This window comes from Sardina pilchardus, chromosome 18, assembly GCF_963854185.1.
Source record: "Sardina pilchardus chromosome 18, fSarPil1.1, whole genome shotgun sequence".
NCBI lineage: Eukaryota > Metazoa > Chordata > Actinopteri > Clupeiformes > Clupeidae > Sardina > Sardina pilchardus.
The window spans coordinates 12,050,290-12,066,032 of NC_085011.1; the positions used below are offsets into that span (position 1 = coordinate 12,050,290).

At 44.8% G+C, this 15,743-nt stretch overlaps 1 protein-coding gene across 5 annotated transcripts in view; it reads right to left on the reverse strand.

Moving 5' to 3' along the window:
- Positions 1 to 3,242: 3,242 nt before the first annotated feature.
- The window catches only part of phactr2 (phosphatase and actin regulator 2), a 44,492-nt gene continuing 31,991 nt past the window's right edge, over positions 3,243 to 15,743 (reverse strand). For all 5 annotated transcript variants that reach the window (XM_062519295.1, XM_062519294.1, XM_062519297.1 and 2 more), the window contains 8 exons: positions 14,851 to 15,346; positions 13,208 to 13,386; positions 12,181 to 12,337; positions 11,452 to 11,507; positions 9,142 to 9,203; positions 7,707 to 7,844; positions 5,604 to 5,680; positions 3,243 to 4,766 (listed from right to left, as the gene is read on the reverse strand). In XM_062519295.1, the coding sequence (XP_062375279.1) occupies positions 4,751 to 4,766; positions 5,604 to 5,680; positions 7,707 to 7,844; positions 9,142 to 9,203; positions 11,452 to 11,507; positions 12,181 to 12,337; positions 13,208 to 13,386; positions 14,851 to 15,346 (1,181 nt within the window). In that variant the 3' untranslated portion in view covers positions 3,243 to 4,750. The remainder of the gene's footprint in view (positions 4,767 to 5,603; positions 5,681 to 7,706; positions 7,845 to 9,141; positions 9,204 to 11,451; positions 11,508 to 12,180; positions 12,338 to 13,207; positions 13,387 to 14,850; positions 15,347 to 15,743) is intronic.

The following is a 15,743-nucleotide window of genomic DNA, read 5'->3' on the forward strand; positions in this document are numbered from 1 at the left end:
ATAAGGAGAGGGACTACTTATATGTGGAGGCAGAACCAACAGACAAAAGGAATGACTTGATCTGTAAAATATTAATGATAAAATCAGGGGTTGTATAAAACATCTTAAATAGCTTGATAAGCACAAATAAATGGGATACTGGAGTGGCTCATAGCGTTCACTCTGTTCACATTTTTCAAAGCAAGTCTTTCGGATGTTATCAATTTTGTGACTCCCCATACTGTCATCTGTCTGTCCCTGATCTAAGCATGCCTGATTTAAGTCAGAGCAATCAGAATTCTGTCTTATTTGGCTAAGCGTGTCTTTAATGAGATCAGCCAGGTATTAAGTTCCAAGTCTAGTGTAGCAATAACAGAACTGAGGTATGTTGCCCTATAAGTTAACATTATATCTAAAGTAATGAAGAAATACTTTAGAAGTCTGCTTTTCCACTGGCAAAACACCAGACATACCAGCCACCATTAGCCCATTGGAGCATTTACCGCAAACTGCAGCCTATAACACAAACTGCAGTGTACTGTACATGTAACTGAGAAGTCATTATTGAACGGATGGGCATTATGTTGATGACATCTGTTCTATTAGATGACCTGTTTTCTTTTCTAGTGGGATTAGAAAGGGCAAGATGTGTGAGTCTGAGTCAGCTCCATGACATCAGCCTTTCACATCTGATTGCTCGTTGTCTTTCACACATGCCTGACTTTCATCAAGGGTGTGTGTGGAGGTCTCCCTGGTCTCCTTCCCTGGTCATCCAGATCAAACAAACACTGAGGATATGCACATCTCAAACTCTAGACAACAGTGTTCATTTGCTGTTTGTTCTGGAATTTGTGCCTATGGTTGTGTCTGTTAGATTTACTCTGTCAACAATATCAACAATTGTATATCAACGATATATGATTAGGCTACATCCCCAAAGTAACAAGGCGATTCACTTGATTTAATCTAGTGGAAGATGAATCAATATGATAGAGAAATCACAAATAGAGACATTGGAGTCCTAGTTCTATTCAATACACAAACTGATACATAAAAAATCTGTGGGGAATTATTAAATGGCAGACATGTATTATTAAATAGCGGACATGTAATAAATAGCCCTATATTTTGCTAATAACACTTTTTATGAACTAGTAGCGTAGGCCTATGCTTCCTTTATGCATAGACCTATTTGCATTTTTCTTGGCCTGCAGTATAAGAGGAATTTCTTCTTAATCTTTATTTAAGTTATAAGGCTGATAATCTAGAAAAAAATGTCCAAGTGCCTTCCTTGAGATCATTAGATTCTAGATGGTGAGAAGAATTTCTCTTCCTTGAAAACAAAAACTGCACTAGACTAAATAGACGGTGTCAGGAAGGGAACGTACACCTTTTTTTCAGTGAAAGCAGCTAACTTTCCGGATGCTTGACCATTAGTTTCATTTCCCAAACAGTTTGGCAAACCAAATAGAGAGGAATGTAAATTGGGCATGAAATCTATTCATTGACTTTGGTGCCAGTGACGCCAATGGATCCGAGCGCTGTCCACCGGATTTGACATGGTGAGAGGTGTGACCAGACAGGGCTTTGAAGACCCTGCAAGTAACACCGAATTTGCAGCATTATGGTTAATACACTCCCCCAACTGCACTCAAAAGGCTGGTAACAGGCTTGTGATAAAAACAAGATTGTTTGCACAGTCCAATATAAAAGCTGTGTCAAGAGACGCTAGACTTAAAAAAGATGTAAATGTAATCACATTTATTGAGTTAAACGTTTAGTGTTATTAGGTGATTAAACCTTTGGAAAATATGAATAATCACTGAATAAAAGGAGTTTGGCTTCTGAATAGGCTGCCTGTGTTTTTTCTTAAAGAATAAATGGGGTGTTCATCATCTTGCACATATTTTAACACTATTTAATATCCTTTATACAATTATTCATGTGTAAGCAATATACCTCCCTTAATCAAAAATGAATGGTCAATTAAAATGGTTGGACCAGAAACCTTTAACAGATGCAATTAATTTCTCGGAACAGTGTGATTTCCACTTCACGGCCACACTTCTATCAGCAGTTCCTCTACTGGCGCGGTGACGAAGGACTAAGGACGGAGCGGAGGTGGGGTGTTCAGGGGCATTAGGTACGCGTCGCTCCCTCAGCTCTCTGTTTTATTAGCTCTGCTCAGCCGCTTCACGCACCACTGCACTGTGGACACAAGCCCAGTCGGCTGCCCTGTCACATCGCTTCTCTCCCCCATGCCTTTGGTTTTCACGCAATTACACACGCACACACACACACACACAGACACGTGTACACAAAGGCATGCACGCAGATACACACACACGCACACAAACACACACACACACACACACACACAGACACGTGTACACAAAGGCACGCACGCAGATACACGCACACACACACACACACACACAGACACACACGTACACAAAGGCACGCATGCAGATACACGCAAACACACACACAAACATACTATATAATCTGTGTGCCCCCACCTGAACCTTATATACTGCCATGATAAGACTATCATTTGTGTCTTGTGGACAAATCGATTATCTCCAGAGATTTTCTGACAAGTGAATGTGAGAAGAAATGTACAATGGTGGAAACACTGCAAGGCACCAGCTTCAGTGATTCAGAGAAAAATCAATGAGCACATGTTTAGGTTTTACTTAGAAAACAGATTTCTTTACTGGTGAGGTAGTCACACCTAGCCAGAACAGCAATGACACACTACTGTGTGTCTCCTGACAACGTGAAAGCCTACCAGTTGTTGAGGCTGAAGTTTACAGTATAAAACTACCATCATCGCAGAAAGAGATGGTGGTGGCTATGGGTAATATGTGTTATTTTCTGCACTGCATCAGCAAGAGATAGCTGAGCCTAAGAAAACTGAAGTGCCTGGAGAGAGAACCTCCACAGGTAGAGGAATAAAAAAAAAAAATGGCTGTCAATACAATGTTGAATGGATGAATCACTTCCCTCCCCCTCAACCCCCCTTGGTTTCCACGCGTGTTCCCTGCCATGTAATCATACAGATGAGAAGTACTCCCCATGCTCCAGGCAAATGCAATCACCTATAGAAAGAGCTGTGAGTTAGAATAGACTGTGCTTTTCTGTATCCCCCCCACTGTGAGTAAGCAAATGGCATTCTACACACCTAGCGTGAGTTAAGTTAAAAAAATAAATTAAAAAAAATTAAAAAAAACATGCAAATAAACAAGACAAGACCAAGGAAATGCCAGCAAGGTTGGTGTATTGACATGTTTCATACTTACATTCTGTACAAAAAAAAGAAAATTACAATAATTTAAAATCCTCTCTTCTTCAATCACTTATCTGCATCAAAAATAATACTTTCAAAAGACTGACACAAGTATTAAGGTTTTTAAGCCACTTTTCAATAGAGTAAAATCAACAAATACCCCCATTCGTTGTAGTAGTGGTGGCAATAAAGCTTTTCTACAGGTTGAAAGTCAAGCATTGTCGTTGAGCAGAAAACAGCAAAGGAATCGTTGAAGAGATCACCGGGGTCTGACATTTTGAAACGACTCATTGGGATACACAGGGGTGTTAATTTAGGAGGCACTCAATACGGGCACACCTCATCAAATGCCAGCTGCACCCACCTTCCCCTCCGCATCTGGGAAGGAGAGAGATGTCTAGACTGGACACACACACTCTCCGTCTCGACCCCTTCCCCTACACACTAGATATGTTCCATTACAGCCGTGGCACAAACACACATTCAAAGCTCCAGCTAGTACATCGATCGAGCCTCAGAGTTAAGGCAGAACGCGAAAGATAAACACATTATAGCCAATTACATTGAAGGAAACGCTGACAGTTTTTAAAAGAGGGTTTTCTTAAAAATGCCTTCATCTTCAGTCCAGCTTTGTCTAAATGAGGGAAGCTGGGAATAACATACAGTGTTAAAAAGCCTTTTTCACATGCACTAATATCTGAGGATATTCTTCCATACAGAGCAATAATACTGCAGATACTTATAATGGAATAATGGACAAATATACAATAAAAAATAAAATCAAATTAAAAAAAAAGTCCCCTGATATTTCCCCTCTCAGCAGTTTATTATACAATGCACTGTTGAGAGTGAGGATTCTGGCAGTATGCATCTGTGTCTCTGTGTGAATGTGTGAGCGTGAGTGTATGAGTGTGCGAGTGTGCGAGTGTGCAAGTGTATGTGTGTGTGTGTGTGTGTGTGTGTGTGTGTGTGTGTGTGTGTGTGTGTTGAATGTATCCCTTCTGGCTGGCCAACACCATCACATATTTCAGGAATTATGGTGAAACAAAACTGGGCCACCTTAAGAAGAACACAAACAAACAAACAAACAAACAAACAAACAGACAGACAGAAAAGTGCACAATGCTTCCTTCGTTTTGAGCAGGCCCATCTCTAAAGTGGCCAGGACACCCATGCCCCACCCTCCAAATGGCTGCAATGAGTCCAGACTCGTTTGGGTATCTTTCCGCTTCCACTCAGAGGGCTCCCTTCAGACATGGGTCCTTCTCCCTTGCCGCTGGCCTACAGGAGAAGCGGGCAGGTCCGTGGGAAATGGGCATTCGTGCCGGAGGAGAAGAGGCCAGCCTGAGCTCCGGGCGGTCAGTTCCTCAGCGGCAGGGGGTGGGTGGGTGGGTGGGTGGGGTGTGGGTGGGTATTAGAGACGGCTGACCGAGACGAGGGAAGCCACCATCAGCCTCTCGACCCCTGCCAACAAGCTCAATCTCACGGTCGATGGAACCTGCCAGGATGCCAAAGGAGAACAGATCATTTACTTGGAGGGAGGCGCTGTTGACAAACTCCCAATCCAAAATGTATTTTTGGAGTCAGGGGCTTGGAGGTTCAGTATAGTAGACCAAGCCTGCACATCAAGCTACCTCTTGGGTTAGGAGTGTGGGGAAAAAATGAACCCCTCTGCGCCAACAACCCCCCCCCCCCTACCAACCTTGTTTCACTAACGTTCTGGCAGCCTGGCTGATTGCCTGACTTTTCAACACAGCCTGCTAATGAGGATGAGGCTTTTTAGGAAACCTCCGGAGGAGTCGGCCTCTTTCAATCAGCCCTCTATTTTGTTCGCCCTCTACCAACCTCTTCACCGGTGTACTGTGCTCTGGTGTGACAGCCTGACTAGCACAATTGTGAGTTGGAGTTTCTCTGTATTTCTTATTGTTTAAATGCTGAGGCTTGCTGTGAAACCTTGCCTAGTATCCCTACCTCTTTCAACAGTCCATTGAACGAGCATGGCTTACAAGCTTATGAATGCATGGCCACTTTACACTATGAGAATGTTTGTTGTTGTGCGAATGTGTGTATGGATGGACGCACAGGGTTAGGAGCAGGCTTCACTCAGCCTTTTGACAATTTCTCAGAGCACTGGACCCAACGCTCAAACCCCTTTCCACATGTTGTTGTGTTTCAGACATGGAAGTATGGAAGCATATTAATACCATATTAACTGCCCCTTTGATTTTGCAAAATGTCTTCTATTATGAGTTCAACGTATAAATGTATAAACCTCGGCTTATGGTTGAGAAATGATGGTACCGGTTGCACTGTATATGAGAGTGTTTGTACTCACCTGGTAAACTGCTTGCTATCTTCGTGCACCTCCATTTCCTTGCTTTTGAACTCATTCAGTTCCTTACGGATAGCAGCCTGTGTTGTGTAAGCACAAATAAAATAAATTAATAAATAAACTAAAAAGCATACACATACCATTCATCCCTCCCTATGTGTATGTACTTGCCATCTTTACCAGTACAAATGTACACAGGAGAGATGTTCAATTCCTCATGCTATAGGTTGGATTTCACACAGAGCCTATTTACCATCAAAACCAAAATCACTAACAAATCCCAAATCACTCACAAAAACACCACTAACAGAACAGCCTTCAAGAGCATTTCAGCATGAGTCATCAAGCACACTTTCCCTCATAGACATTACATTGGACTCATTATAGGTCCTCTAGCAACAGACACAAATCAACACCCTCTATCTTACACACACTACAAATGTGTACAAAATGTACAAAATGTACAAAATTATTTAACAGTGGTTTTCATTTTCATTTCAGATCAAAAGTAAAGTCAGATATACCATCACATATCAAAAAACAGACATGATTGTGCGTATTTGAGAAAGCAGCGCGGTAAAAACGGAACAGCGCTCCATCCATGGCATGCACACAAGTGAGACGTCTCCTGCTGAAACGGACCAACTTCAGGTTCCCCGCCTCTGCGGGCGGAACGGTGATGAATCATCCCGCAACACAGCACGCCTTCCTGCTTACAGACTTCAGCGGCGCGGGAATCCGGAGCGGTGGCCAAGGCGGCTACCGGCGTCTATTCAGGCATTAGACGGGCTTTACGTTGGGGGGGGATGGGACCGGGCGGGGGAAGAGTGTAAAAGAGGGGGATCCAAAGCCTGGCAGCCGAGGTGAGAGAGAGAGGGGGGGGCCTGCTGTTGTTTGTGCCTACACTCAGGGCACGGGCCCAGAATGTGGGATGAGGTCATCTTGGAGGAAAGAAAACGTCGGCAGCAGCGCCATTGACACACTCATTTCATTTGTTATGCAGTGCACGGCCATAAGGGGGCAGTGTCTTTAGGTGTATTTAACAGGCCAGATACTATGGGGGCATTAGGGTGAGCAGGCCGAAGAGGGTATTAAACCACTGCGCAAAATACCCAATGAAATGACAAAGAGGGTCTCTCATCACAAAGGTTGGGATACTTTGCAGTAACTTGTACCTTGTACCAGGGCCCAGAGGCAGACCTTGCATTGGTGTACATTCAGAGGGACATTTTGTACTTCAGTAACATTTTGGCAAATCTCAAACAACATGGCTGAGGCTGAGCTAGAATCATGTTTGTCAACTAGATTTCAATCAGTACTACGGGTCATGTATAAGGGACTGCGTGTGGGTGTGAATGTGGGTGCATACGCATGTGTGCATGAGTTCCTATGGAGAGAGAAAAGCTCTCCATTCCGTTTCATCTCAGAGTGTGAAGGGCACTGTGTGTGTGTGTGTGTGTGTGTATGTGTGTGTGTGTGCTCATTTGACTGTGGGGGGGTTGGGGTTGCATGTGTGTGTGTGCACATGTGTGTATGAGTTTGTATGAAGAGAGAAGAGCTCTCCCTTCCCTTTCATCTCAGACTGTGAAGAACAGCGTGTGTGTGTGTTTGAGAGAGAGAGAGAGAGAGAAAAAGAGAGAGAGAATGTGCACGAAAGAATGAAAATGAGATAGGAAGGAATGTAAGTTGAGTTTTGCATCTGACTCTCCTGGAGATTTCAATTCCAACTTTAATATTGAAATCAGCCTCCTCAGTAAATCAAAGCTGCCCGTGTAGAAGGTCTTGTACTTTCATGAACTACGCAAAAAAAGACTCTTAATAAGACACTTCTGCCTTGACTGAGCAAGACAACGAGGCCACATGAACAGTGGTCACAAAGGACCCTGAGGCGCGTGTGAGTGAGTGTGTGTGTGTATGTGTGTGTGTCTCTGTGAGTGAGTGTGTATGTGTGAGAGTGTGTGTGTGTGTCTCTGTGAGTGTGTGTGTATGTGTGAGTGAGTGTGTGTGTGTGTGTGTGTGTGTAGGGGGCAGTACATGATTCACAGTGCCCTGCTTAGACTCGGCACTGTAGGCACATGGACGCACTCCAGAGGGATTTGCACCTACTTTGTCGGCTGGGGTCAGCCTGGTCCAGGGCTTGTCGGCGCGGCGGTCGTAGTCCTTGGCGTCCGTCACCTCCACGTACTCGTTGAAGCGCAGGATCTGCCGCGCGACCAACTCCGCCACCGTGGGCCTCACGCTCAGCTGGCCGGGAGAGAGAGAGAGAGATTCATGAGAATTATACATCACTGAGAGGGAATGAATGATTTAGAATCGGTTTGGCAGGTTTTGTGATATTTCCTCTGCCTCTTGGTAGAGCCGAAGCCACAGTGGGGAGAAACATCTGAGAAACATACGTATACTGAACTGGTTGATCGAATAGGAGAAAGGAACAAACGGCATTAACTAGTGAGATAACTTAACTAATTTAAGCCAAATGCTCTAAATGCCTGAGAATGAGTAACATTCTTTGGCTGCACATTCTTTTCTCCATTAGATTCTAGGGAAAGAAAGCAGTGGCTATCGTTTATCTTAGTGCTGGAGCTAGCAGTGATGGATTCAAGGACACAGGATTTTTCTATTTTTCAAAATGAAACACAAAGAAACTATAAAAAAATCACATGGTTTAAGTCAACCATTCTCTTTTTCAACATCCAAGGTTCACAAAATAAATCAAACCACAGGTGGACTTCTACAGGCCTCCTTTCTGCATGAAATACTTTCTTTAGGCTTTTCACCGCACATCTCTGAATATGCATCCAGAAACACCAACCGTCACAGTTCTCCATCATTTTAAATATCTCTACAGATCACCTAACACATACAGAAGCACAGCGAGCCAACAAAGAGAGTGTGGGCAGAAGTGAGCTGGGGAGCTCAGATGCTCCGAATCCGAGCGGCTAAAAGCGGAAACCCCATCTCCATAATTCCCATTCCACACAAGGTCGGCCCTTGTCTGCTAAAGCCTCAACAAGTCCCACTTCCCTGCCAGGCACCCCGGGGTCAGCAATCCAAAAGACCGCCGCCGCCGCAATCACTGCACAGCACCAGCCCCCAGCTCAGAGCTGGATTGGCCCTCCCACCTGGAGCCTTTTATGGCATTTCATACAGGAGCTTCGGTTAGCTTAAGGCTAAAAAGCCCTGACATCTGTGGCTTTAGAGACACTAGTGCAACAGAATGACTGCTAGAATTTAAAAAGGGAACTATAGGGGACCTGTGCCACCTTTCTCTCAGACTCAGGGTGGGAAGTGGAAACATGAATATGGATGTGCAAATAGGGTACATTCACATGAATACAGTAGTGTTTAGCACCACTTGTGACCACCAGATGGCGCTGAGCACCACCCACGCCTTCTCCATAAGACTTGGATCCTTGAACAACACGCCTTTCCGTTAAGAAAAAAAACAGATAACACCCAACAGAAGATATTGTAGCATAGCTGCAAACAACACATGGAGGCTGTCAGACAGCGGAATAATTATGAGTGTAAACATTCTCACCTTCCTCGTGAGTCTTCTTTTAATCTCCTGCTTGGCCTCCTGCTCCTCCACTTCATTCTTCTCTGAAATAACAACACAAACAACAGTATCTGTAAATATCCCAGAACACTGCTCCTAAGCTATTTCTGACTTTGAGGGGGAAGAGGGGGTGTAGACAGTAACTTTTGACCTTGCAGGTTCCCACAAACAGCTATGCAGGTGTTTCACAACGCAGCGGAAGTAGAGGGTGTCTTGTCTTCCCTTTTTTGGGCAAGAAATTATGCTTATGATTGGACAAAACAGAAAAAAAAAACCAGAATCGAGAAATATGACTGATGATGACGACACCAGTACCAGCTCAACTGGCAGAGGAAAGGGCCTTTCATCATCATACGCTCGTACACTTATGTAAGCTCTCAACTGCACTGAAGCCAGTTCACTTGGTCAACATGAGCCCCTACTGTAGATGACTGATGGGAATTTAAATTGGTGGGGAACTAAAAACCAAAAGAAAAATTCGCTCCTCGTGTGCTCATCAATGATTCAAGTCTCATTATATAGATCCATCAGGTGCTGCAATACCAGCCTATCTAATGGCCTGGTCATTAGACTGCAGCCCTGGCAGTGATGTCAGAGGAGCAGTTATAGGGAACCTGGAGGTTGGACATGCTCATTTGCCCCAGCCAGTTGTCATGGATGATTAAGAACACGGAGAAGATATCCTCAGGGGGGAAATGGGCCGATGATGTTTTAACTGCGAATACACTAATGAAACAACCTGCAGAGCTGACATTCCCATCAGCCTCAGGCTAATGTATGTTCACGGGGTGAAGTTGTCTGACCATTAGGGCCTCGTGTACATACTGTATGTGCAGCCGCTCTACTGATGGCATGAAAAAAACAAGAGTTGTATCCTGACCTGCAGCCATTTATCGTACTACTTAATCTATACTGAACTCATTACAGTATTGATCTACTCTGCATGGCTGAACAGGCGGATACTGATCGGCAAATGTCTTCATGGCTCTATATGGACGTATGCCTGTGCTAGAGTGCTCAGCTCCCAACACCCCCACCGTCCCACCGCCAACGTCTTTAGCTTGCTCTCCGCGCCATCGGTAGCGCACCATTTCCATGTCTTTGAGCAGGAGAACTTGGTTTCATTCGGCACGTTCATTAACGGACATTTTTACAGGTCAACTTGCAGGAGATTCCAAAGAAACCCACAGATGCATAATAATAGCTTCATGCACATGATTATTGGATTTCAAGACTGATGACTTCGCCAGACTGTTGCTTTAGGCTACGGCTAGGTGATTCTCCCCCCCCCCCCCCCCTCTCCTGAAATGCACTGTGAGACCGATGGGGCACTGTGCCACATTACATAACACCCAGTCAGTGTGCCGCACATTGACACGCTTTGTCTGGCCCCTGCCGGGCACCTCAAGTGAGTGCGAAAAGAACGGTCGGGCCACGACCTAGTCAGAGCGGCACATTGTCTTTTTGACCTTCAACTTAAAGGTGAAGCCGCGGTCCGCTTCTGAGCATCTGCTGCCAAACGGCTCGAGTGCCTCGATGACATGGAATGGTAAGCAGTTGCACTCTAGAACAAGCGTGGGCCTGATCCGGTTAAGAGCTTATATGGACATGCTTGGGCTCCAGTCCGAGACCCCTCTAGGAAAAAAAAAAAAAAAAACATATTGCCAGCAGGGTCGGGGAAGCGTTCTTAATAAGAATCGATCTCTGGGAATGCACTCCGTTTGGGACTATTAGTAACCTTAGCAAGTGGGATTAGCGAGCCTTTTGCACTCGAGGGACCTGCTGGCAGTGGCCTCTGATACGGTATAATCATTACAATGTTAAAACTTAAACTTAATTAAAACCAGAGCGCAGCACGGTGTGTTCTGATGAGCAATCACGGATCAATTGGGAACAAACGCGGCGGCGGCCCCCCTCCGGGGCAGGTCTGGGTGTTCTGTGTCCTGAGAGACGGGCGGGCCGCCTCCCTGCCAACGCGCCCCACAGCCTGAGGGCCTGATGGAATTCTGACGGCTAGAAACCCAACGGAAATTTGACACCTCTCTCTCTCTCTCTCTCTCTCTCTCTCTCTCTCTCTCTCGGTCTCGCTCTCTCTCTTTCTCTCTCAGCTGTGATCTGATTTGTCCAGCGTGGGTCAATGTCTGTCTGCCTGCTGCAGTATCGATCATCAGCTCCAGGGGAGTAGTGGAGTCAGGCCCAGACAGAGGAAACAGGGCCCAAACAAACAAAAACACACCAAGCCAAGCAGAGGAGGCACTCGTGGTAGAAATAGCCCCCAGAGTCTGGACTTACGTTTGAGGATGTTCCTCTGTTCCAGCTCCTCCGTGGTGGGTCTCTGGCTCAGGCGTCTATAATAGTTAAAAAGGGACGGAGTCAGTAACAACAATAACACTGGCAAAGGGTTCAATGGCATTTTAATCCATACCAATGATTGATGGATTAGAGTGTAATAAGATCAAAGTATGCTCGAATGCATGAACACGGGTGATGAATCAAATGAACTAACAATCAAGGAAACTAAAAGGTCCAAAAGTACAAAAATCTGAAATGTTTTCCCCAACTGAGGTGGCTTTTGACTACATGAACTACAATAGGCTAATAAGCAAGAGGAAGTGGCTGAAATAAATGTGAGAAGTCCTGATATACTAACTCTCGAGCTTGAGCCTTAGAGTGCGGCTAAACTTAGTGTGCCATGGCAACAGTGCTCGTGGTTGCAGCTTAAGACCCGTCAAGTACTGCAGCCTCATGCGCCTCACATTGCTCTGCTCTGACCGCCACTACTAAAGTACAGTGGACCAATCAGGCTGGTTGTGTGGATGAGGTAAATGGATGTGCTGATGGATAGGATGGATTCACAAAGGGAGGGATGAATGTGCTGGACAGACGGATACAGATGTTGATATGATCCACACCCAGAAGACCAAGCAAGCCACACACTGAATATATAGAAGGATTGGAGGGCTAGTTGGATGGCTGCCATGATGGATGGACACAGGTCCGAATCCTTCAGCAGAGCCTCACCTGACCAGCTTGCTGCCGATCTGCTTTCGCAGCTCGTGTCGGTCGGTCTCAGAGGATCGGGGCAGGATGTTCTTCTCCTCCAGCTCCCTCTTGCTGGGCCTGTTGCCCAGCTTGATGGCCAGCGTGTCCCGCCTCTTGATTTTACAGGCCAGGGAATCTATGGAACAAACATTAGTGTCACTGTGAGGGAGGAAAACCTTGCTCTCTCTCGTTCTTTCCATCTTTCTCTCTCTCTATGTCCACTTGCCTTTTCCTTTCACATACTGTTAGTATGCCTTCCTATTTCTCCCTTCAAACACACTCTCTCTCTCTCTCTCTCTCTCACACACACACCTCATCCCTCTCTCTCTCTTTTCTTCATTCCTCCATCTTTCACTTTCATATACTATGATGTAACCCCCCCTCCCCCTCAAATGCTTTCTCTTTCTCCCGCTCATCCAACACCTCATCCCTCTCTCTCTCTTTTCTTCATTCCTCCATCTTTCACTTTCATATACTATGACTTAACCCCCCCCCCCCCCCACTCTCTTCCCCTCTCTCCACTTCCACTTCTGTTCATTCTGCTTCATCTTTCTCTTTCAGGTTACAGTTAGTATCTGTCTCTCAACACCGCACCCTCCCGTTTTCCGTTTCCCTCTTTTTTTTCTTCTCTCCATCTACTTTTTTTCTCTTTGCACACTGTTTCCATAAAGGCCGTTAATGGGGTGTGGGATGGTGCTGGGAAGGGAGACAGAAACAGGAAGTGAGGCCTTTTAAAGGAACGAGGGGCGTGCAGAGAGAAATGCAAAAGACAAACCAGGCCAAGAGGAACTGGACTGTGTTTGGTTTTTAAGACCCAACCAGACACAGCAACTGAAAGTTCAAGCAGCTCATACACAATGCTGGCAGATGATACACACTTACTCAATATCTGGGAAAAAAAAAAAAAAACTCCTCCTGAAAGCCGTCTGTTCTTAAACACACGCAGTATGAAACCAAAGAAGTGAAAATTTAGCATTGGTTACAGAAATAATTGGTAAATACGCACTAGAAGTGTATTCATCTTCTTCGTCGTCTTCCTCCTCTTCATCGTCTTTGTAGAGAATGGGCCCATCCGAGTCATCCGAGTCTGTAGATTGGCTATCTCTGTGGTTGTCGTCTCTGGGGATGATTGTCACCTCAGGGTTGTCCACGTTCACCGTCTGTGGTCTCTCACCCTCCTCACAACTTGTAAGAAAAACAACAGAGAACCTAAAGTATTGCATTGCGTATTACTTATTTGTCTTACTGCCATGTGTTCTGCAGTACACACAACACTTGCAAAGGCTTGTGCGCTCATGGAGGTTACATATTTTTGGGAAATATGAGGTGGAGACTCATGTTTGGCAAGTGAACAAATCCCAACACAAAATCTTGCAACAGGCAAATATAAAACAGCCATGCTGAAGTGCTTCATCATCAGAAAAGTAATAACACAAGTTGAGTTGTGGGAGAGTTCAGAATTCAGATCAAGTGAACAGCAATCTGTCAAAGTTTCACTGAGGAGAAAAATCTATCCATGCTGCTCAAAACCAAGCGAGAGCTAACACAACAGGTAAATAGTGCCTTTGATATGAATGCGCTGTGATGTCCGGCTTACTGACGGACACTGCCATGCTTACTGTGCAACTGAGGAAAAGGACATGACATTATTTTACAAAATCAGTGAGTTTGAGTCTGTGAACTGTACAAGATGACAAACAGTGTGACTCACCAGTGACAAGACTTATTTTGAACGCCTTGACACTTAACAGCAATGTTGACACCTAACAGCAATGTTGACACCTACACTTTCTGGAGGGAGGTATGTTATGCAGTGAAGATATAATTTGCAGGCAACAACCCATATGCTTTGCTCCATACAGAACAGCCAATTAAATAGTTTCTGGTGACATTAAAGGTCTCTTCAAAGTACACACAGCAGCTTAATACTGATGCATCCACTCTGTAGGAGTAAGTAGGCACATCATAAACCTTTCATTAACAGAGGGACAGACAGAGTGGGCTCTAAAGTCTCTCAAAGATCAACAACAACAAATCCAAGCAAAACTCTATGCTTCAGAGAAAAAAAAAACAACACAGATTAAATCTGTCTGCTCTGTCATGCAGTCTTTCTGGCTCAGTGCTTATCTCATCTTTCAGCACATATTAAGAGATGTCATTTATTCTATCCAAAAATTGTTGTGGGGCAACTTCACTTCATGATGCTAACTGACAAATATCAGACACATGGAGTCACACGTTCTCTTACTGGGTTAACAAGGAAGAAAATATTCAACGCTACGAGCAAACTAGTTAGATCACATTTTAACCAACTGGGGATTGGAATGACAGATGTGTATATAGGTCCTTTACATGCGTGTCCTCTACATGTGTGTATAGGTCCTTGACTTTAGAGGCTTCTACCACCAAAACTCATTTGAAAATGATACTACAAGTAGTTGTCTAAAGAATAGTGCCTCTTAAGACAACAACTGTAGCAAACTGCTGCAAAAAAATAAATTGTGTGACTGATTTTCTGTCTCTTTCTTTCAGATAGTTCAATAGCTCCATTGAAACTGAGCTGACCACTGAGGGTTTGGGCAGTAAATAAGCTCTACTGTGGGAACTTCCTAATCATACAGAGTCAACTAAAACTGAGACCTGGCTTACCTTTGTTTATTTTCTGGTGTGTGGTTGGTGGTATTCTCAGGGAAGCCATTTTGTTTTGTGCTCACTGGTTTCTCCTGGCAGTCAGAGAAAGTCTCGTTCTGGGGTTCGCAGAAAGATGTTTCCTCTGTGACAAGGCCAACCATCTTCTGTTCAAGTTCATCTGTTGTTGTCACCGTCTCCCCCTTCTTGTCCCCTCCCGCCTCCGTTGTATTGTCCTGCCGAGGTCCTTCCTCTGCACTGGAGGACACCTGCTTTTGGCCATGTTTTCCATTCCCAGAGTCCTCAGAGGCTGAGCTCTCCGTTTCAATCGAGGCCTTGGGCGCTCTGGGCGATCGGGAGGGGTCTCTCTTCTTGCCAGACTTACTCTCAGCTGTTCCGGATTGTTCCGCTCCTTTCTCCTTAGCAGTCTTTGCCTTGGCAGTTAACGTAGATGAATGAGACGGCTGAGAGCTGCCCTTGGATGTAGCCCCCGTCTTCTTCTGATTCGCTGACTTGGCTAGAAAAAAATTGGGAAAAAGTAAAAGTTAGAACATAAAAGTAAATCAGTTAGAACGGATGCTAAAAGGACAGGCAAAGGGGGGAGGAGACAGGCGAGGGCTCTGAGACTGTAGTGCATTCTCAACACAGCCAAAGGAGGCGCTCAAAACCCCGGCTAGGGTTTTACCTAATACAATATGAGGAAATAAAAAAAATGTTACGAGACTTACAACCTCTGATAAGGAAAATGTCATCAGTTCATTGGTGTCAAAGTTTCTTGGCAGCAAAACACAAAAGGATTTTATGGTTGCAAAATGACCACACATGCACAAAATCACCAACAGCAAAAAGCATTTTTTTTTCGGTATTTTCAGTTTCTTTTTAATCGCTGCTTGAACAGGAAGGGGCACACCACT